Source organism: Cygnus olor, chromosome 2, assembly GCF_009769625.2.
Source record: "Cygnus olor isolate bCygOlo1 chromosome 2, bCygOlo1.pri.v2, whole genome shotgun sequence".
NCBI classification, from domain to species: Eukaryota; Metazoa; Chordata; class Aves; order Anseriformes; family Anatidae; genus Cygnus; species Cygnus olor.
The window spans coordinates 67,290,547-67,313,898 of record NC_049170.1 but is presented as its reverse complement, the minus strand read 5'-3'; the positions used below and the strand labels follow the sequence as shown (position 1 = coordinate 67,313,898).

The 23,352-nt window shown below is 40.0% G+C and overlaps 1 protein-coding gene across 5 annotated transcripts in view; it reads left to right on the top strand.

Moving 5' to 3' along the window:
* The window catches only part of STAC (SH3 and cysteine rich domain), a 95,405-nt gene that overhangs the window by 47,551 nt on the left and 24,502 nt on the right, over positions 1-23,352 (top strand). For all 5 annotated transcript variants that reach the window (XM_040548584.1, XM_040548581.1, XM_040548585.1 and 2 more), the window contains 3 exons: positions 16,139-16,239; positions 18,442-18,523; positions 20,234-20,349. In XM_040548584.1, coding sequence (XP_040404518.1) covers positions 16,139-16,239; positions 18,442-18,523; positions 20,234-20,349 — 299 coding nt within the window. The remainder of the gene's footprint in view (positions 1-16,138; positions 16,240-18,441; positions 18,524-20,233; positions 20,350-23,352) is intronic.

Sequence of the window (23,352 nt, the reverse complement as noted above, 5' to 3'; positions counted from 1 at the left end):
TTCATTTCCTGTGCTGACTCATATGGAAAAAAAATATTTCCCACACATTCAAAGCATATTACATGCAATTAATGTACTTCCATCTAAGTCAAATATAAGTAGTGTAGCAAAAAAAGTAAGTCACTTTGCCTTCAAAAATAGGTGACTTGAAAGTTGATTTTTTTTTTTTAAACTCTGTTTTAAGGTAAGAGGTACTCATTTATAACATTACTCTGTTTCTTTGTGTTTCTGAGGTGTACCTAGCATTTTTCATTGCTTGCTTGACCTCAACTCTGACACACAATTTTGACCAACTACCTGCTTTACTGGAATACATGCAGGGGTATCTTTGCCTGGAAAGACATGGTAGATGGCCACAAGCATTCAGAATGACCAAAACGAAACTGTGGTCTGCAACATCCAACAATAATTAAAAACATGTCCTTTTGGATCGTACCACTGCCATGCTGCCCTTGGATATTCTGTAATATTTATTCTACCAGAAACAACAAGACTACAAATTCAGGAACAAAATGTGTTTTCATTAAATCTTTACATATAGGCAATGTTTTTTGGACGGGTATCTGTTCACCTTTCAAAAAAAGGTGTGTTGCAGTGATTGCCCACAATCTGCAGACAATATAAGGTTGAATTTAATCTGAAACTTCAACAGGACAGTCAAGCCTGTGGCCTAGGTACCTGAGATATATGCATTTATAGTTGGTCTCAAGGCAATCACGTTTCTGGTTTGGATGCAGGTCCTCCAGACCTTTGCAGTCCTTTTGCAGGTAAATTGTTCAGTAACTCCTCTCTCATGGAACTAGTTCAGTTGCAGACAGAGAAACCTGTAAAAAACAAACAGATAAAAATTAATAATAACTCCAAAAAACTAGCACAGCTTACTTTAGTCTACTAATAGTACACTTTGTGCACTTAAACAGTGAAATTGTGCTGTCTCTTCAGTACTGATTCACTCCTACCACCGTCTGTTCTGGTTTACCCAGTGTTTTTGGAACTCCAGCCAGCCATCCAAGTGCCATGAATAATTCCTTCTGGCCACATCTTTTAAAAACAGCCTGTGTTTCTTTAATCCACTGTGCTGCTGTGGCTTTTGGAACTTTCAACTATCTTCTCCCCTCAACGTGGTAATGCAACTTCCTCCATAAAGCTGGGCTCAACACTGATAAAGTGACCCCAGCTTTTCAAATGCAAGAGATTTAAAAAAAAAAAAAAAAAAAAGAGAGTTCTAGTTTGCAGCTATGGTCCCCTATTTTTTTATCGCTACATCTGTACCTCTTCTTCCAGTCTATCAGTAACTGCAACTAATAAGTGATGGAAAGACTCCATAGTTTGAGAAAGTGTTTATCTAACCTTAATTTATGTGTTGTGTTTTTTTATTATTATTATTAAACATAGTAGAATTTCACAGAAACTGTCAGTCAGTGCTTTTTGCCTCCAGTCTGACCAGCTCCTTCATAAAGAGTATTCTTGACATTTTATTTTAAGCTTGCAGACTCACTGCTTCAAGTAGATACTCTGGTTTGATCCAAGCCTGCATTTATGCAGCTTTATGCAGGTAGACAAGGATGCTATAAACAGTCACAGGTTGATCACCACTGCTTGACATCTACACAAAATGAAATTGCGTTTTCAAGCAATGGTAGTTTGGAAAGCTCCCCCAGAACTTTTTTTTTTTTCTTTAAAGGTAATTTTATTTTCTGAAAGTTTTCTTGCAGGCTAAAGGAAAAAATGTTATTCATTCAGTGTTCATTCTTCCCTCCCCTCCTCCCAGTCCCTCTGACACCTGCCAGCCCAGATGAACTCAGGAAGATAGATGCACGTTGCCACTGCAACAACACAGGAGTTGTCCCCTATGGAGAAGGGTGAAGAGCTGTCAGTGAGGAGGAGGTGCCTCTGGAGCAGCTTGTGAATGAAGCTTTGTGACCACCTCTCCAATGGGCTTGTGCAGTCACAGCTGAGCCTTCCCAGGTCCATTTTCCAAATGATAGTGTGTTATGGTATAGTATTGTGTCTTTGATTATAGTTTGTTATTAATGCAAGTGGGCAACAGGTTTCCCTATGGAAAGAGGTTTTCAAAAAAATCTGGATCCAGCCTCTTTTGGTTTTGATTGTGAGGGAAAGGAGTAGTTGTGTAACCTTGTCAATGACTGCTACCAGGTGTCAACCCATATGTTATTTAAATGGCCTAAAGTCATTGTCTCTTCTCCTTCCCTCCAGTAAAGCTAGTCCTGGATTTAGGAGAATTAGCTTCTCACTTCAGTTGACTCAGAATGGATCTGGGCACCTAAATCCTCTAGTACTTTTGAGCATCACTGAGCAAGTGAGGATTAGTTCAGTCCCCTCTGACCTGCTGTGCAAGAGTTTAAAAGAAACATTGTGTTGTTTTTTTTAACAAACATTTGAAAAAAAAATATGCAAAATAATGATCTTAACATATCTACTAGCTTAATACTCAGCCAAGCTTCTCTTATGATTTCTTTCTTGAGTTAATAATTCTCCATAAGCGTAGATCTTCCCAGGAAGAGCCTTCTAACAAGAGCTAAACAAAAGCCTGCTGGAAATAGGAAGTTAAGTGCTACATGAATCAATTTATGCAGCATGCAGTTAACTGCTAGTTATAGACTAGTCAGGTATAGACAATGTCACCTGGACTCTGTAAAATTTCCAGAAAATTGATAGTTTGTATAGCAAAATAAATAGAGTGTGGATGAAAAGGTGGAAAGAAAAGTAGACATGCATACAGTATATGTAGTATAGATATGTTTCATGGGTACCTCTCCTATTTCTTCTAAATGTGACAAAAAATATCCTATTTGTGCAGCCCCACATTTGTGAAGTAGGTACAGAGGGTCAGACATTATACATGTGTTAAATTAGTATTTTTCTTTGGTAATAAATAGTTAAACATACTTTAAGGCAAATATTGAAAAGGAAATATTTAGCCTGTTTATCCTCTGGGAGGGCTTCCTCCTCTGAGATGAGGCAGGAATGTTATCAGTAAATTGGATAATCAGGAACAGCTTAGCTGAGAAAAGAGGGTGGAAATATATTTTAAAATCAAATTTGTCCTTGAACAGCATCAAGCATGTTTCACATTTGTTCCTAGATAATTTCCAAGCTCACTGTAATTTTTGTAAAATTGCTATTAATATGAAATTGCAGTTAATGCTTAGTGAAAAGAGACGTTAAAGATGTTGACCAACATTTGCTGCCTAACTAGATTGAAAACAAAAACATTTCCAGTACATCTACAATCAGTATTTCAGTGATGTTAGCCTAGATGATTATGACCCAAAAGTACATTGAAAAACACCAATGTAGCTGAAGTAATGCTTATCTTAGGTCCCTGTGACTGCTCGGTACTGGCCATTGCTCCTGAGATCAGCCCTAGAGAGGAACGTAATGGTAAGCTTAATTTTTTTTAAAGACCCAGGAATGAAGAAGAATACAAACTTTTTTTTTTTTTAATGTCCTTCTATGTACTTTTTCTGAGCTCATGTGGGACATCAGGTGTTTTCAGAGAAGAAAATTAGATACATCTTCTTTGAAACCAACCTTCTGTCGACCAAAGTATCACTATTATGTGGATAACACATTGTCATATAGCTGACAAAAGCATCATCTAGAAGGGAAATTATTAAGCGCTCCACCTTGTTAGAAGTTGCAAAAACCATAAAATGAGGCAATTGTCAGAAATGTTTTTTCAAGTAGGGCATTGCCGTCATGTGGAGTAAAATGCCTGCCCACCATTGCTTGTTGCTGTCCTTAATATGTCTCAGAGAGCAGTGATTCTTGTGGCTCATATGAAGCATTGATTGATGAGACTTATCACTTCTCCCAGACTCTTTCTGCTTTTGTAATATGAATGCAAGTAAATGCAAGTTAAGTAGTTATCTACTCTAAATTGCATAAAGTTTAATTTTCCAGGTTATACAGAATCTGTAACTTTTCCTCTTTGACATAAGTTTATCTTATGTGATGAAGGGTGCTGCACATACACGGATCCCCTCCTTTTCTTCAAATTCTGAAGACGTGTTCTGTGCTTGGAAATTGTGGTTATGTTATAGTTTCCTTTAAAACATGCAAGCAATGATTTTGAAAATCTTGAAATACTTGTTCTTAATAAAAGGGATGGAAGTATGCGTCTTCCTCCCTTGAAAACAATTCCACTTTCCCAGCCAAGAGTGGAAATGGGTTATGGATGGCATAGTCTCTGAGTCGTTGTGAACTACAAAGCCATAGTCAGTATTTCCCTGATTGGTGTAGTGTTATACATTAATGGGGGTTGTGTACTGATGAGGGAATGAGTATTTGCAATGCTAATATAGCTTGCTTTTCAAGCTGCAACTCTCAGAAGTGTAGCAGGCTTTACAATCCCTGTGGCATATGAAACTCTCTAGGCGGACTCAGTGCTGCCCCAGGTCTTTTTCTGAAACATGGGGACAAAGTAGTGTCATAAAGTGACACCTTGTCTACCTCTCTAAACGCAGGCACAACATATTGGCATCATCAGGGGTTCATCTGCACATCTGTTTACAGCTGCATGTTAAGATGTTGTCTGTCTTGTAATGTTTGTTATAGCTAATAAACATGGAGAAGTTACACCAAAGATGTTTTTCTAAACCTTGTCCCTCAACTCAGCTGAGCATAAAAATCCATTTTCCATTAATAATCTCTGGATAGGACAAATGACCTCTGAGTACAACAAATCTTAAATATCACCAGAAGGGAGGACACAGAATGGTTTCTCTTGAAGAGCAGCAGATGAGCAACAACCTCTGACAAGCAGTTTTTTCCATAACAAGCTGATGAAATGCTCTGGCAGACTGTACTGCTTAGTGGTGTTCTCTAAGGGCAACAAATTCTTTGTTAGCTGAAACAGATTTTTCTGAGAGCAACAGAAAATTCAGCACTTAGGACTGATGGAATTTGGGTGCATCTCTCACAGATGCTCTTTCAAAATGCCTCATCTGTAAAATTGAGCCTGTTGCTTAATGAAAGAATCAGAAATAATGCTGACCTCTTATAGGCAAGGCAGCATAAATGCCAACATAGAGGAGACACTGGGTTATACTGAAGAACCATGTTCATTCCTGCAGTGATGCTGCTTACACTTAGTAATCTTGAGCACCCCTGGCCAAGGTCCATGGACCTTCCCCAACATTGATCTCCATGGCTGCCTCATCTCCAAGACACTTCCCTACTATCAGGATCTTCTCTCTGACCAGAGTCTTCACCTTGTTCTCTCTGAGACCGCTTCTTTTCAGAAATCCATCTTCTAGCACCAGCTCTTCTGGAAACGAAGCCTACAGTTTCTCCAGTGTAAGTAGACTGTGCAAAAAGAAGAACAGAGCACGATTAGCCTCTTAATTGAGGGGTCTGTCTCATGTCTTTTTATTAGCTGGAGGATTTGAGATGTGTCACTTCTGTTTAGTCCAAGTGTTATCAAAATTTCCAAGCAGCCATACCGCTTGCAAGGAGCAGGCTCCTTCTTTAGGGTTCAGGAATTCAGTTTTGGATGTTCACACGTGCATACACACAGTTATCTGCTGCCAATTAGTGTTCACAATTTCAGCTATTTTTGCTTATGACAGCTCCATCTCCTAAATCTGAATACATGTATTGACCCAGCTGCCTGTTAGTAAAATCCATCTGTGCCAGTGCAATCTGACATAACAATCTTCCCCCCTCCCAGCGCCCCCCCCCCCCCCCAAATAAATAAATAAATAAATAAACACCATGGCTTCAGAGGCATCCCACCAACAAACAGCTCCTCTTGCACTGGAAATCATTTTACTAAAAGCAAAGTTGTTTGATGGAATTTACTGGATTTTTTTTTTCACAGGTTATATCAGTGTACAGGCCAGACAGTTGTAGCTACCTAGGCTGTTTATGCCTATAGTTTTCCTTATCTCTGATAGCAGTAACATAATTATGTGGTCAATACTTTAAATCAGGCTTTGGGCAACAAATGACATTATCATGCTGGTGCAAGCTGCGCATGTAGATGAGAAAAGTTATGACCTGAATCAGTTTGGCTTATTCCTACTTAAATCTAGGGTGAATTGAGATAATGCAAATCTTTGTTAACCCTGGAGAGTTTCAGTGATGCATTGAAGCTGTTCCTGGGGACAGGTAAAATCTTAGAAAGCAGTTTGGCAATTTTGGTTTAATTTGTAGGAATCAAGTAAAATTTCAGCTAAATGTCCTTTTCGGTTTTTTTTGCTTCCCAGATTGACCCCAAGGCAGGTAACACTATTTTGCATTGCTGAGCTGCAGAAACTTGCATATAATCATTCAACAGAAGTTTTTCTTTTTCTTTTAAACAATAATTGATGCCACATAGAGGTGCACTTGTAAGTGTGCTTTAAGCCAGCACTGCAATGAGTCAGGGTCTAAATTTGGTCTCAGGTTGTAACAGTGAAGGCTGAGATTGGCTCTCTGAGCAGATGGCAGAAATAGTCAAAAGTGGTTTTATGCCTGACTTCTGTCATTTCGCTGAAATCAGTAACCTTTTCTTGAAATGTGTTAGTTTGTTTTGAAAAAGATTTTTCTGAAAACTTGCACGTGGATTGAAAAGTTTAATTTGAATGTTTTTCCACATCTAGCATTTCATTTTTTTGCTTTCATAATTGCTGTGGAAAAGGAACTGAAACACCTCATTATACAATATGGTTGTAAAACTCTGTAAAGCAGCAGCGTGCTGTGATTAACAGTAAAAATAATTCCCTGAAAACTGATCCCAGCAAAATGCCCAGTTACCTACAGCAGTGCCCTGAATCACCTCTGATCTCACCACATCCTGCTGTCACCTACACCTGGAGCTTCTGATGAAGTCTTACCCAGCTATGTGTGCATCCAAGGGCAGAAATGGCTTTGGAGCAGAAGCCTGTTTCTGGCCGCATCCTGACCATGCAATAGGTGTTAGGCAGAGATGAGTGTAGTTATCCTCTGTCACTCCGCTTTCCAGCTTCGTTGCCAGCTACTGTGAAATGGATAAAAGAGGGAGAGGGAGGAGAATCATGGCCATGGTAAACCACGTCATGTGAGGCCCTTTGCTGCAGGCGCTGCTAGTCTGTCTGTGCTAACAAAGAACAGGAACAAGGAGAGAGGTTGCGCTGATGACAGGAGTATTCATGCTGCACCACAGAAGAGCCAAAACCCTCAGTAAGTCTGAAAGAGCAGAAGGCCAGAGAGCACTGTCTGTTTACATATCAGTTGTTTTTGTTTTGTTTTTTTTTTTAACTAAACCTTTTATAGTCAGATTGCCCTCATCTTCTAGCACATAGCAGCCTCTCATTTCAAGCCCATTGATGATGGAGCTCTGTAACCAACAAGAAATGTTAAAAAATCCATTAACAGAGCAGAGAGGATATTAAATCCCTTTGCTAAGGGCAGGCTGTTCTTTTATTCTATAACTCTTTTCCCACATTTTCAGCAAGCCTAGAGACACACTCTTCATTTTGCAGCATAGTCTTTGTTCACATACTATTTTTCTTGTTTTCAACTCCTCGATAATGGTATAAGCCTGAAGGGATGCACGACACGGACTCCTGATGGCTCTCGAACAGGAGACGTTTATTGCCCTTTTTCACTACTACATATACTTTCCCTGTAGCCCCACGCGCTGTCCACGCGCCCGAATCTGTCATACGATTGTTTAGAGACCCTCAGACACGCACCTCGAGCCAGCCAGCAATTGGCCACTGCCCAAAGCTCATCTTTAACACTGTAGCCAATTTACTTTATCTCGACCTTGCTCAAGTTTTTGTTTCCACCGCTTTGTTCCTCATTATCTCTAATTCAGGTACATGTGAAACAGCGCAAAGCCACCTGCAAATTCGTTTCCCACATAAGCCCTTCAAAAAAATCAAGATTTCAGCGTATATAAGTGGTTCTAAAATATTCATGTGCTTTTTCAAAGCATCTCAAAACAGAAGGAAAAAAAGTTGCAACTGGACAGCTCTTCATTTCAGCATATGCAAGAACAGAGGTACAAATGAATTGAGCTTGCCAACATGGGGACCTTGTTTGAAGTCTGACTTTAATCATTTTCATATCAATGAGAGTTACTGTCCATGCTGTATTTGCTAATATTACTAAGACCAAGATCAGCCACCAATCAGCCATCTAGTCTTTCTTTGGGCCACCATACCAGGTTTAATTTCTCCGTATCACCTTGTCCTTCTCAGCACTGGTACAATCATCTCCAGTGTAGTTCAGTAGCAACCTCCATAGACAAGTCCATGCCTATCACCTTTGAGCTATTTTCCTTCTCAGAAAAATAACCCAGTGCAAAGATCTACAAAGAAGTCTGGGAGTGCTAATGATTGTCTACAATAGTTGTTATTGAGATATCAGCGTCAGTTTATTTAGAGCAAAGAACATTAGAGACATTGATTATGTTTGGGTTTTAGAGGACGGGATTTTTTCTTTCGATAATACAGTTAGCTGTTAGTTTATTTATCATGGTGTTCCTGCATCTCAGCTAACATTTAGATGATCAAAAACATAAGACAATATTTTAAGAAATATGGAGGTGGATATTTCCTTTCAGGGGCAGACATTTATAGCAAAGCTGCTGAATATGTGAAAAGTGCATTGCCAAAAGAAACCCTTGCAGCTGATTTTTTCAGTACAGGGCAGTGAATTTCATCCTCTTCTGATCATTAAACATCAACAATGAGAATCTCTTTTGGACCAGGAGATAGGAAAAGCCTATTTGCCTTTTAAGTAAATCTCATTGCTCCTGTACCACAGTATAAAAGGGCTGTCAGCATTGGAAGTTCTTTGTAAAGAAGTTATGAAGTTGATTTGCAGGAGAAATAAAGGCATTTCCTCTTGCTGTTATGTATGATTTAAAACCATGAATTTAGAAAGAACTTTATTTTAGCATGGATATTTTTCTTTTCTGTAACAGCCCTTGAAGGAAAACTTGTCTATTACTGCCTCATTTTTTTCTCAGCACATCGTTTCTAAAGAAAACTATTTCTCTAGTAAGTCGGTTCTAATTTTATGCACTGTTTTGTAGCCTGCCTACATACAAGGCAACTTTTTGTGCTATTTAAACATTGTATATTGCTACAGGGAAACTGAATGAGGTAGGCACTCAGATAGACCCAGACCTCTCAGGGACACGTAATCTAAAAATTATTAATTGGACAGGACAGGTACTGTGGCTAGAAATCAAGTTCTGCTCTACAAAATACAAACATACAAGTCACTGCTTGTCCCAGCACCCAATTGAGTTTAGACTGGCACAAAATGAACTCAGGAAAAGGGGATGCTCACTCCAACCAGTTGAGGTGTCAGGTCCGGACCTGGCAACTTGGGTGCAAATAGAGAGGTTCCTCTTCTAGATCGTACCTGGTGTTGGACCTCTTTGTATAGTATTCCCCTTCCAGAAGAACTACAGGTTTAGCCTACCTGTAACTCAGCATGTTTTGAACTGACAGATTCAACTATAAAAAAAAATACCAACCAGAAGATAAAACTTTTGAAGTCAATCCCATGCTGCTTTTACTCATGAAAACTTGCCTAAATAAGATTTTTGCCTGCTTTTATCTATATGCTTTGATCTCTTCATCCTACCTGTATGGTATTCATGCATGGAGTGTTTTTGCCAGTGTTCAAATGAGCGTAGACCATTTAGGCAAGTCAAAAGGAAAGGCTACCTATAAAGTGTGATTTTTTTCTCCTCAAAAAGGAAGATAGATCCTTTTGTATTGACAAAATGGAAATGCCGAGAGCTGCTGTAATCCATTTATCTGTGAACAGTCTAGGAACATTTCCTCTCCTTATTGCTTTTTTTGAATAATCCATTTGGTCCTATATTTAACAGTAGAAAGCGCAATGGGTCAATTGCTAATGGCACTGGTAGTTTTATGCAAGAGGAATATTTGTGTATCAGTCAATACACCTGGCAACGTTGCATCCAACAGTATCGCACAGGATTGACATTCAGTGGCTGGTCATCTAGGATGTCTAGGAAGCATGGGTTTGGACTCCAATCTGTAGGCCAGTTGGGATTCTGTGTGTCAGCTGGGGCAAGTGATGGGATCCCTGTGTCATTTAAGAAGATGAAGCAAGAGGATGTTGTCTAGGGCAGATAAAGGGGCAATTCCTGAGGTCAGCCAAGGCAAAGTGATGAAGACCAAGGAAGGATGAGCAAAATGATGCCTAGCTTATCCTTGTTAACCTAATGATTTTGGGGAATCAAGATTTTTAAATTAAAAGGGGTAGGTATCCTGCACAGAAAATGTCATTCTCTGTTTTACCTGCAGCTCTTGTGGTCTGAGGCAGAGTGAGGACAAAGGAGGAGAGTGAGCATTGTCTCCAGTGGCAGCCAGATGTGGGGAAAGGAAGTAGCCATAGAGGAATTTTTAAAAATAGTCTCCATCCTTTCAGCGTCAGAGCTTTTACGCAAAAACAATTAATTAAAAAAATGAAGAAGGGGGCAGGGGAGGACATTGCGCAAAGACTAAGAGATGGATATAGAGTCACCAGTGCCATTTCAGGGACTTCTCTTTCTCCTTCTAAGGTGACATCCCAAACCCCTCACTGCTACAGTACTGGCCTAGCTTGCTTTAAATTCTCCATTTCCCATAAATTCTGGCACAGAGACAGATTTCCGGTGACAATTCCAAACGTGCTCAGGGAGAAAGGGGGCAAGGCACTCATTATTTTTATCAGCCTCCCACAGCAGAAGTTGAAGTTCTGTGGAAAATAAGTAATTTTAAATGTATTTATTTATGAAAGCTTTAAATCAAAACAATTTCTGATTGGCACGTTCATCTCAGCTGGAACAACAAAAAATAATGGTCGGGTCACAGCTGGGCTAGCTGGAGGTGCCAGCCTGTGTCTTTGCCCTTCTTAGTTTTCTCTGTCTCTTACTGATATAGACCTGAATCTTTTTACCCTTTCTTCTTCTTTTTTTTTTTCTCACTTTAGCATAAGTGCCTAATATAGTTATCTTTATATACTCAGCATGATGTCATGTTGTTACCAACATTTGAAATTTTCTTTCAGATTTCTTCAGGCTGTAGAGCTCATTCTCACTTACTAGCTATTAATCTTACGTTAAGTCTAGAAACAACAGGCAAAAAGCATCATCCAACAGTGCTGCAGCCATAGCTGTGCTGGCCAAGAGGATGATAAAGGTTCTGTTTGCAAGCATGTGACAAATGCAATTCTCATTTGCATTCCCTAGGATAAAAGTCACTTTCCTGAAATGAAGAGTAGTTACTAAATTACTTTCATTGGAGAGACAGGCATAAAGCCTTGGAATCGAATTCTGCCCTTTCCATCTCCTCTATCTCTCTCTGCCTTCAAATGTTTACATTCACCTGAATTGAGGTGTTCTGATCCCATTAGGACTTCCTCCAGAAAAGGCTTAGATTTATGAAAGTGATGTTCTTTTGGTAGTATTTAGGGTCACATTATCAGAACAGTTTAAGATTGAATTTTCCATGGCTGTTCCAAAAAACCTAGCCCCTGGTTTAGATATTCAGATGGGAGCTGACCCAGTTGTAGAGTATTTCTAGCAAGGTGTTATTAAATATGACCTGCTTCTCAAAACAATGTGTCCTTCTAGTGTTAGGTGTCTGGATGCATTAACTGGTATCTGAAGAAAACAACTGTGACAGAACCTCATTTGTAAGTTTAAGACCCACTCAAGTATTCTGACATGAATTTTCCTCATTTGCTTCCAGTGAAACACTGTTTCTTTTGGCAGTTTTGGGTTTTTCATTTGCAAAACTATACCAGACTTTACTGACCATGATAAAATGAATAGATGTGTTAATAAACAGGACACCAGACATGTGCACGTGCATTTGTGAGTGTTGTCTTCCTATATGAATTTTGTGACTATATTGACAGGTATGTTTATGTGCACTACAAGTCAACTAAACATGTCTAGTACTTTCCATTCTAAACCACAGTTCTAACAGCTTGCAATTTTCACAACTTAAACACCAGCATCTGGGCCAAGTAGTGCCTTATCAGAGACACCTCTTCCCCTTTTACCTATTAGTCCCTCAGATAGGAGCCATGGCATCCTAGTTTTGGCAAACATGTTCATATTGCAAGGCATAAAGAGGCAAAGACAGTGGGACCACAGGAAAGCTAATGATGCTATTAATCATCTTCTATTTGGAAATATGCAGATGACGTAAAAGAACACATACTGACCGATGAAGGTAAAAAAGAAGTATTAAATAAAGGTGCCCATTCATTGAACACTGTCCACTCTGTTCACTGAATGAAGTACTGTGCATTGAATAAAAATAATCTCAAGACTGCAAACAAAAAGGGACCGAGCAGGACATTTGTTCTGATATGCTCAGCATTTAATAATTTAAGCAACCACAATAAGGTTTTTCAGAGAAGGGAATAGGGATCATTACTTATTTAAAATAATGATAAAGAGTCCATCAAAGCTGTTCGTCTCCTCCTCCTTTGAGAGAAAACTGAAGCAAATGGTAGTTAGGGTACTCAAAGTTCAGCTTAATTGCAAAGCCTTTAGTCCCTCTATTTCTGATCCACCACAAATGGAGATGACTGGCATGTTTGGGATGGGTAAAGGCATTTCAGTGGGTATGTTATACCAGTAGCTTCCAGCTGTGCATTAAGGTTGGCATAGAGGAATATCTGCTATTGGAAATAAATCGTAGGCTGCGGTCATGCTGCCAGATATTTAGGGGGCAGGAAGCAAAGAGCAATGACCAGGCTTGCTGTTCACCAGAGCAATATGCCCAGCAGAAATCCCTGAGAAGAGCATTTTTAGTGTCCCAAACTTCACAGGTTCTGCAGGAATAGTGCCCCTTCCAGAAACTGCTTTGGCCATCTCAAATATGAACTCTTTCCTCATTTTCTCCCATCCCCACATTTCAGTTTGTGGAAAGACTAACCCAGTGGGAATAAGCCCACCACAGAGAGGCTTTCAACTTCAAACACACCCTGGTGTCCTATGAGAGATAAGTGAACCTACCCAAGTTCCCTCAAATAGTCTGCCCCAGTATGTTGTTATTATTATTACCATCATTATTACATTATTTCTTTTTTACTTTTAGTGATTAATGCCACTTATTTTCTACTATTTAATGTATGTTCAGTCCAAATTCATTACTTTCTCATGCTCTCTGGGGGAATTTATTTTCAAATAATGTTTCTAGACATTGCTATATCCTATGCTACTACTTTAGGCATCATGAAATACCTCTTTCATACTGGTGTGACTGTCAACAAGTTCAATCAGCTTTATGTAAATTGCTTGCAACACCCATGTTCGGCCTGCTTTTTCCCAGTTTCAAACTATAGGGATGCCTTCCAAAACCAGCAAAGTCAAACAAAGCCCCTGCAAAATCAACAAGCTTGCTTACATGTTAGCCCAAAAACTGACCCCATTGGTCAAACCCTGGTCTTATTTACACCTGTACCACATGTGGACCAGTCTTCTTCGCAGCGTGAGCTTTGACTGTACCTCAGTGCTGAATCTCAGGAGTTTTGGGGGCAGATGCACTGCCGGTATGTATTTGTCTAACTTCTGGCATGCAGTTTTGAAATAGCTTAGCCATGATCTTCTGAGGAGGTTTGAGTTAGTGTGATGGAGAAAAGAAACTGGAGAAGAAAGATTTATCCTGGGGGAAAATTAAAATGTTTCCTGTAGAAATGCCTTTTTCAGAGCTTGAGGTATGATGGGTAAGTGTAAATACAGAATAAACTCTTCTTTAAGCCCTCAGAGGGAGGGTGGGAGATGCATGCAAATTACTTCCAAGCTGCCTAGTCCCAAAGTAAACCAAGTAGTTAAAAGTGACAATGAATTGATGATTGAAGCTTTTGGTAGTTGAAGGCAATTTCATTTTTATTAAAAAAAAAAAAAAAAAACAACTTATTGTAGACTCAAATGTATGAAATACTTTTCCTCTCTTGGAAGCAACTATTTACCTATCCGTATGTAACAAATGGCATTCAGTAATAGAAACGTAAAGTATTACTCTTTTGTAACTTACTGCATTACACTGATCATGGCTTATTTCTACATGCCCACAGATTTCTCTTCTGAATAAGTTGTTTGATTTTGAAAGTAGCACGTCTACTTTGCATTCATTTTGCACATCATTTGGATGCTCAGTTACATCAACAAATGTGCATCTTCTGTGGTCACACAGTTATACCATGTAACATTAGCATTAAAATGGCTGGAATAGCATAACAGCCAGCAGAAAGGACTGCCTTTCTGCCCACTGCCCACTGTCTGCCCTTTTAGCTGAACCTCAGGAATGATCTGGTAAAGCAGGTAAGAGTTACACCATTACAGACCAGCCTGAGAAGAGAGCTAGACCCAGTGTAAACACTGATGCTAAACACCTGTTCTGTAGGCAAAGATGTCATTTTCCTTTCTTGTTCCATTCAGTAGATCTAATAAAGCAATGTGGAGGAAGTCCCAGTTTCTCACAGCTGTGTTGGTCATTGACCATCAGGAGGGATGAAAAAGAGTCCTCACAGCACACTAATCCAGGTGCAACCACACAGGAAAACAAACAAACATACAAACAAACAAAACAGCAGGGATATATTCCAGTGAATTTTGTGCTTACTAGAAAAAAAGGCCCTATGAGTGAGGCTAGGAATCTGCAGGTACCTGAGCAGTGCGTCTCCGTGCATCAGCTCAGCTGAGAAGGGCTGGATAGGCAGCACATGGGGGGCACCCAGAGTGCACCCCAAAATGCCCAGTTCCATTCACTCTTTGTCTCTCCAATGGTCTTGGCAGCAAGGCAGTGAAGATGCCGGTTCCCTGTCCTACAAACAGCACACAAATGAAACGCCTGGGCCTTGCTCAGCGCAGCCACCCCAGCTCCTCCAGCCTGCCTATGCATGGCGTGGAAGTGGCCACTTCAGGGACATCCTCCCCTGAAAGCAGTCCTACTAAGGCTCATTTTTTTGGCACCAATTTGATGCATCTTTCCCTGAAATGCTTCTTTCAGAAGCAGCATTTAACTGAGTGAAGTCAGCAGCGTGTAAATGGTGTTGACTACTCGAATAACCAAGAGCTACATGAGTACTTTCAGATGTGAGATCTTCTGACTCCTCTGACTAATATTCCTATCATAGCTGACTAATGAGGGCTGGTTAAAATGTCAAGAATTTTTTTTGGTTTGTTTCAGTTTTGTTTTTGTTTTTACTACATCATTCACTCTCACAGTAGATGATAATGAACTGACATACTGTTTACTCATCCTACTTATACAGTCCCATGGCAGGAGGAAAAGAGTTGCTGCAGCCTAACTGATACTGCATAGTTCAGAAAGTCTTACAGGTGTATGAATAAGAGTGACTGCTCCTACCTGGAAGCACAGATTCAGCTCTGATATTTAAGTCCACATTGAAGATAATGCAGAACAACTATTGCCCAACAAGGAGAAGTCTGCTTCTGTACAGCAAAATTTCTGCTGGAGCTCCCCAAACTGTGGGACTAGATTTTTTCACTGTCAGTGAAAGAGAGCAAGGAAAGGTCCATGACATCCTTGCTGCCCAGCTCAGGGCTATGCAAGGGGCAGGGAGCAATTCCTGCATGTTCCTGAGCACTGGCCTGGGGAAGCAAGAGCTGCAGCCCCTAGGTGGATGGGAAGGTAACACTAAGCAAGATGTCTCAGCCCCTTTCTTGCACATCTGGAGCTACCTCTTACCCATGAAACCTGTCCCTCTGCTGATGGCTTGGCTCCCGAGGACAGCTTCAGAGCCTGGATGGTCCTCTGGTGGCTCCCTCAGCCATGCACAGCTCCCATGCCAAACCCTTATGAAATAGCAAAGGAATTTTGCTTGATGTTCATAAGGATGAGACATCACTAACAGAACTATCACACAATAGAGGATAATTCAATATATATCTGAAGGCAGCACTAGCTTGAGAAAGAGCCTAGGGAAGAAATGCCTAAATTGAAGAGGATGTAAAGAAAATGCATGTATATATGCGTACAAAAAAATAGGCAAGGTAAAGTTTGCCATCACTATTTACACTACTACAACTGACCTACCCATCAGCTCTTTCGGGTCATTCGTTAAATGCATGGAAATTTGTTTAGTGCATGGAAACTATTGATTTTGCCTAATTAAATTATTTCCTTGCATTTCACAGGGACAAACACTAAACATGGACTGCGCTGTAAAGCTTGTAAGATGAGCATCCACCACAAGTGTGCAGACAGTATTGGACAACAGCGTTGTATGGGCAAGCTGGTAAGTGAGCAGCCCAGGGCAGCAAGTTGGGGGGGGGGGGAACAGGGCACAACATACCTTGCTTTGTATGCCAGACCCCCAGGCTAGCATTTATTTGAAAATACAATTACATAATCCCCCAGGCTAGCATTTACTTGAAAATACAATTACATAATCCAAACCTAGCTACATATCAGAATTAATTCCTATAATTGAAACCGTACTTGCTGTAGTTGAAATCTCTACAGGAAAAGCTACATATTAGTCAAAATATTTTGGCGGAGTTTAACAAAAGAAAAAGCCTTCAAATTATGTTTTATTGTTTTTTTCCTACTGTTAGGGCTTGAAGAAAAAACAATAATTCATCTTTAAAAAAAAAAAAAAACTGAAGGAGATTTCACAGTGAGACAGTACAGAGCTTGAAGCAATCTCTCAGTAGGACAGGAGACCTGCCCTGTATGGACACAGCACCTTAGTGCCTGGGTCACCTTCTGAGCAGCAGGTTCTCATTACTGGCAAAGGCAGGATACTGTGTTTGAGATGATTCTAACCTAACTTGGTGACTTTTTATGGGAAAATGGTTCTTTTGGTTACTTCTGGGGAAAAAAGAAAAAACACTTGGGAAAATGGCTATTTGGAATATGGAAAATGGGTATAAATATTCCTGTTTCAGATGTTTTCAGTTCTGTTGCAAACGTGCCAACTGAAGGCACTTAAGACAAATCTAAGCTAAAAAAAGAGCCTCATATATTAAATGAGGAAAAAAAGCAAGCATTGACTTCAAAAGGGCCAGAAAACCCACCTCTCCCTGGAAAGATCTTTTCTCTCCAAGTATATTTAGTGAATGCTATCATTGTTTGTACTCCTGAAGCAAATCTTGATACATTTAAAGCATAATCATAGCCCTAGTGTGAGTCTTTCTGGTACAGGAAGTTGAAGAGCTGAATTACCCTCTTGCAGGCCTGGGGCAAGCCATATATTAAGTCACACTAATTGTTTCACACATTGCTTGATCCCAGCCTCAACTGTTGTGGTCACTAGTTTACAAAAACAGAAAACAAGAGGCAAAATTTATAGCAGAAAGAAGTCCAGCAAAGTCATGGGAGTTTTACGAGTTCATGTGGTGTCTGAATTTGGTTTGTTTGGGGCCAAACTGAGGCTGGGGAATTGGAATTTATTCTTGTAAGAAACCACATATATCAGTCCCCTTATTCCTTCTTAATCCGTACTGCAGCTCATTAGTGAAAGAACTAGTTCTGTATCTTTTTTTTTTTTTTAATGTATATTGAATATAGGGTACAGAAAATATGCATATCCTCATGAGGCTTTTCCACTTCTCAGTGTGGCTAGAGGTTATAAAGGCCTGCAAAGATCAGAGGTCTGAAAATCCTTTTGTGAATCTCTAATGCCTTGAAAGGTATTTCCAAAGACTTAGGTGTTAGCACCTTCATTTTGGGTACTCAGCCTTTACCTAAGGTACTTCCAGCCTGAGATGGTAGATAGAAAATTAACAGAAAATATTTAATCTTCTAAGAATGGTCTTTAGAGTGATATAGGACACCTTTACTGACAATACTGTGGTATTCTTTAATGGTATAGCCTGAGTTGTTATAGTGCATTTCTCTACAAACAGACATTTAGGGGACATCTGGTGTTGACTTGGGGAATTTTTTGACCTTGCTAGACAAAAAAAGCAGTGGAAGCTGTGGTCAGTCAGCAGCAAGCTTTAAAAAAATACATAGAATTGCTCTATGTTTCTTGGGTTTCACAACTTTTTTACTTGAGAACATGGAAATTTGGAGACAGGGTGAGGAAGGATAGATGCTTGTTTAGCAAATGAAAATCAATGCAAATTCACTTCACATAAGAAGAAAGGGAGAGGTGAACATAGAGCTTCCCAGAACATCTAATGATTCAGCACTTCTGCTGCAATTAATTAGTGCTGCTTTTGTGTAGGATGAAAGAAAAGAGGAGGCTGGAAATGAGCCCCTCCTTCTACATAAATACGGGAAATTAGTTTTTTCCAGGAGAAAAAATCAAATAAATCCCTGATCTCTGCACCCTGCAGTGACTCAACAACAGGAGGCAAATTTCCATCCTTGCCACACTTCACAGAAGAAAAATCCTCTCTGTTATGCCACTAGCCAAAGAGCTGAGTTTATTTCTACTATGTCAATCATGGCAGCAACGCACATCATATGTTTTTGCTTTCTCTCCCTCCAGCCAAAGGGATTTCGACGGTACTACAGCTCACCACTACTCATTCATGAACAGTTTGGCTGCATCAAAGAAGTGATGCCTATTGGTAGGTTTTGATTGCTTTTCCATTCAGTCTCCCTTTGGCAGTGCTCTGCAACAGCAGTGGCAGACTTCCAGCCATGGTATTTGCCCTCAGCAGCCTTCCAGCTCCTTTCAGTGACTGTATGTCCTTTTGCCATCTCAGGAAAGGACCACTTCAAAGATACAAAGCTGGAAGAGGAGAGGGTGTGTTTATTGTGCATTTCACTCAAAACCCCCTACACATAACCTCTTAGCAATAATCTTGTTTATAATAATAGCCACCTGATCTCAAGGTAGAAACTTAGAAGAGAGGTGACAGTAGAATATTGAGGTGAAGGTCTGAGCTGGGAAGAACAAGGTAAGAGACAGACATCAAAACAATGAGAGGCATTCACATCACTGGTCTGGCTCTTGAGGGACTTGCTAGGTTCCTGTTCTTTCTCACCCACCTTTCTTACTTTATTTTTTTTCCTTATTGAATGTTTCTACGCTTTTCCCAAGTATTTAAAAGAACAGATTTTGCTCATTGTAATAATTGAAAGGGAAAATTTTGAAATGGAGAAGCTGAGTTGGTTCTGGATAATACTCCTTTCCACAAGTACTATGACCAAGCAAACCTGGCAGTATAAAAAGAAGAATGCCAAAAATAAGAGCCTGTTAAAAATGGCATTTTGTTTTTTTTAATGATTAAAAAAAAAAAAGTCAATTAAGTGAATTTCATTTACGTTTCTCTTTCTAAAAAACATGTCATTTTTGTCAAAAGTAGTTGAAACATTTTGAGAAAATGACTTTTTTTTTGACTAAAAAATGAGGTGTGCTTTTTTCTCATCAAAAATCAAAATTCCTTGTATTTTTTCAGTACTTTGCCAAAATTCACTTCCTTTTATACAGTGCTGCTAAGGTACTGTATGCTAAATGTTTACTGCCTTGTATAACAAAGGAGGCTGAGGTCTAATAATGCAGTAAGTATAAAAGGGTTTCATCTGGATCCCTTCATGCCAATTGAAGACAGCCATTTCTCTGCCATGGGAGACTATTTCAGAACTAGCTAAGAGGGAGAGTGGGAGTGGGAAATGACACACCAGTGGGGGTGGTGGCCTTTCTGGCTACCCCTAGACTGTGCTGAGCAACCTGGAGCAAATTCCTAACTGTGAGTACTTTCTGATGACTGCCCCCAGACCCCAGTTTGTCCCACACTGGGGATATCAACATCTCTCCAGGAAGATCCAGGTCATCTTGCTTATCCATGTTATCGCAGTAGCAGCGCTATGAGGGTTAATGGCATAAAGGTGATGGCCCACGCACACCACCCAGATGCTCTGTCATGGTTTTTCCCATCAAGTAGCCAGTATTGAAAGTGATCCCTGAACAGGCAGGAAACATGGATTAAAGTCTCTTGGTATATTGTCTCCTTTACATTGACATAAGCAGTATCAGTGGTGAGTAGGGAAGGAGGGTTGCAGGTGAAGTGAGATGAGGGAATGACAGGGATTCAGAGAACCTGTATGAGGGAAGGATGATCTTTATGTGAGCAGAAAGGCAGCAAAAAAATTGCTAGCAAAAGCCAATTCCACTAAGTTATTCAAGTGCTTTTTATCAAGATAGTCTCTCAACTTACATTTCTAAACATACATCCCAACATGTTGGTACAAGCAGATGTTTCTCCAAGTGGAGCAGGAACACAGCCAGAAATACCTTTCAGGGATTGATGCGTGTTTTGCTCCTTCTGTTGCAGCCTGTGGCAATAAAGTTGATCCTGTGTACGAAACTCTCCGCTTTGGGACTTCCTTAGCTCAGAAAACTAAGAAGGGCAGTTCTGGCAGTGGGTCTGACTCTCCCAATAGGAATTCTGTAAGTATCCCACACCTTTGTTCCATTTTCTCTGTAGAGGAGCAACACACATTGATTCACAGGAGCTGGTACTGGAGTTCACAAAACTTGCATTTCAAGCTGAAAAAATAATAATAATAATAATAAATAAATAAAAGCTCATTCCCAGCTCCTGAAATGAGACAAGAAAACACTTTATTTTTATAAACTCAGGTTTTAAGTATCTTTTCAATGACTCTTGAGAAAAAGAGTAAAATACAAATTAAGTGAATAATGTTCTCTTATCAGATTGGAAAAGGTAATTATATTATTTATTTTTGCATATCTGTGGAAAAGCAGAACAGAAATATTTAACTGTGATCCCAGAGTGAACACATCCTGCCTGTTGCTGGTAGTGGACATTTACCCTTCACACAAACGATAGTGTTGGGTTTGAAGTCCTCAGAGCCTAGATTTAGAAGTACACCTTCTTCCTTCGCCATTGTATTCTCAAGGGGAGCATCACAGGGTTGGGCTCCTCTCTCCAAATCCCAAATGCTGGCAGGTGTTCTCAGTTTGTTATATCCCAAGAAAGAGATTTTCACCTTAATGTTAATCTTTGTCATTCATTCTCCCTCGTCATGAAAGTCACTTTCTTCAGGACTATGGCATGAGGGTGGAGAAGGTTCTTTTCCCAAGAGATTCTCCTCACCCCTCAAAAAGCAATCACAACTGAAGGCACTGCAGACTGAAGCTGATTGTCATGTCTAAAAATTAGACCCATGCCATCTGACAATCTTTCCTGCACTCACCTCAGAAAAAAAAAAATGGCATGCACAGAGGCACCATGAGAGTTGGTCTGCAGGCCTCAGAATGAATACTTACATGTTTAATTTAAACTTGTGCTAAATTCTATTTATGTTTGGTAAAATGTTTTCCTAGGACTTAAACGTATGCTCACTCACATGACTGAACTGTAATTTCAGATGGTATAGGTGACCTCTAAACGGACTTGCAATTGTCTCAGATGGGAAGGAAGGCAGACAAATTTACACAAGAACCAAGTGTAATCTGCAAGGGGGTTATTGAAGGATATGTCCTTCATATACTCTTGTATGTGCCTTAAAAGGAACTTGGTAATTTTCACTCTTTTTTTAAAAAAAAACAAACAAAAAATCACAAAATGACTCCACCGCCTGTCATATTGTGGTTACAGTTCTTTCTTTCAATTATTTCATTTACTTTGAAACAGCAGTTCTACAAATGTAATTATTGCCTTCTAAATCAATAAAGCATTGAATTATGAATGACTACTCATGCACAGAAATCATGAATGCTGTGTCAGCTTTCCCTAGAGAGCTGATCATAACTAGGTGGGGTGTGGGTGTAGAATGAGGAACGCGGGTTCATTGTGGGAATTTCTCCAGGGTATTGACACTGAAAGAGAATATAAAACGTGTCAGCATACAGAAAATAGAGAACACTAGAGAACTGAATAAACAGACATGTGAAACCATACATTCTGCCAGTGCAAGCCTATAGATTAAGTCAAGGATAAAAACCAGGGGCAGACCCAATCCTATCCAAAATGATGGGGCCATAGAGCTTCACAGCCATTATGTGTCACCAAGGAGCAGGCACTGACCAGTATCCAGAGCAGAGAGTGACACAGAGCCCTTAGTGCCCAGGTAAAAATGTACTGGAGTATGCATGCTAACTGTGCAGTTAACAACACACAGGGACTAAAATCCTTCCCCAGTGCTTCCTCAACTCTGTGCTGCTCTACTCCTCTGAAAACAGAAGCAGCAATGCAGCTGTGAGGCTCACAGCATCACTGGGGCTTTGCACTCGTCCGTGCTTCAGTCCTGGGAGCTGGGGACTGCTTCGGGGTTCTGCTGTGGGACCAAACCATGGACACCAGGGATATGGTGACACCTGGGAGCCTACTGCACCTTGCAGGTGTGTCCAAGCCATCAAAAGGCTAGCTCCGGGTCAGAGCAGTATAGCTGCACCTGCCAAGGCTAGTTAAAAGGCCAGGAGCTGGGATTTGCCTCTTCAGCTTCCAGGACTGCAGCTCATGCCTGTGCAGTGTAGAGATACTGTCTTGTTCTGAATTAGCCAAGGTATTTTTAACACGACTAAGCAGTGTGGATGCACCCACTATGATTTTCAGCCCAGATTCTGCATTTCCCATAAAAGAAAGTAGCCATATGCTCCAGATTTACTACCTACTGCTTCCTTCAAAATGTGTTTCTGCAACCCACATTTATACAGAAAGTCACTTGAGGTGATGTAAATGTGATTCCAGTTCTTGTTAGTGTTTGGGGGATCAGCTCCTCTCAAAAGCAGCTTTGTAACTCTGTGATTTCTATTAGACCCTTTGTCATATAACTCTTAACTGAGTTAGTCCTTAAGCATGCCTGAGGTTTCAGATGAGATATATGTTGAAAAGACAGACACTGCACATCCCACATGCAGTAGTACCCAACAAAGTATGAAGCTAATTAACAATTTTGATGCTAGTCTATGAAGACTGAGAAACATGCCATAGCAATGAGCTGAAAAGTAGCTGGTACTTACTGTTTCAACAAAACCAGTCTTTCCCTTCCCCACACATTGATTAGAAATCCCTAGATATGTTCTACATTGACTCCTAGTTATCATTTCTATTGCAGTGCCTTCTCATCCAGGGGTGACCCATTTGTGCAAGGTGCAAGACAAGCATGGCCTGGTCCAAAAGGTTGAGTCTAAAAACAATGCTTAACAGAGCAGTAAAATATAAGGGTGTGAAAACAGCAAGGGAAACAAGATAATCACAGGATGCCTGTGGCATAAATCTACTCTTAACTCCTTCATTCATCAGTATACTTGGGTTGAGAAGTAGCTAGGAAAGTACTTAATACTGGAAATAAATTTACCAGGAAATATACTAAATTGCTAAAGTACTTTCTAAAAAAAATATTTGTTGTCAGCATTAATGAAAGGAAAACATAATATCAAAAGCTGCAAAGCAATTCTGATTTTTGCTCCCTGAACAAAGGCAAT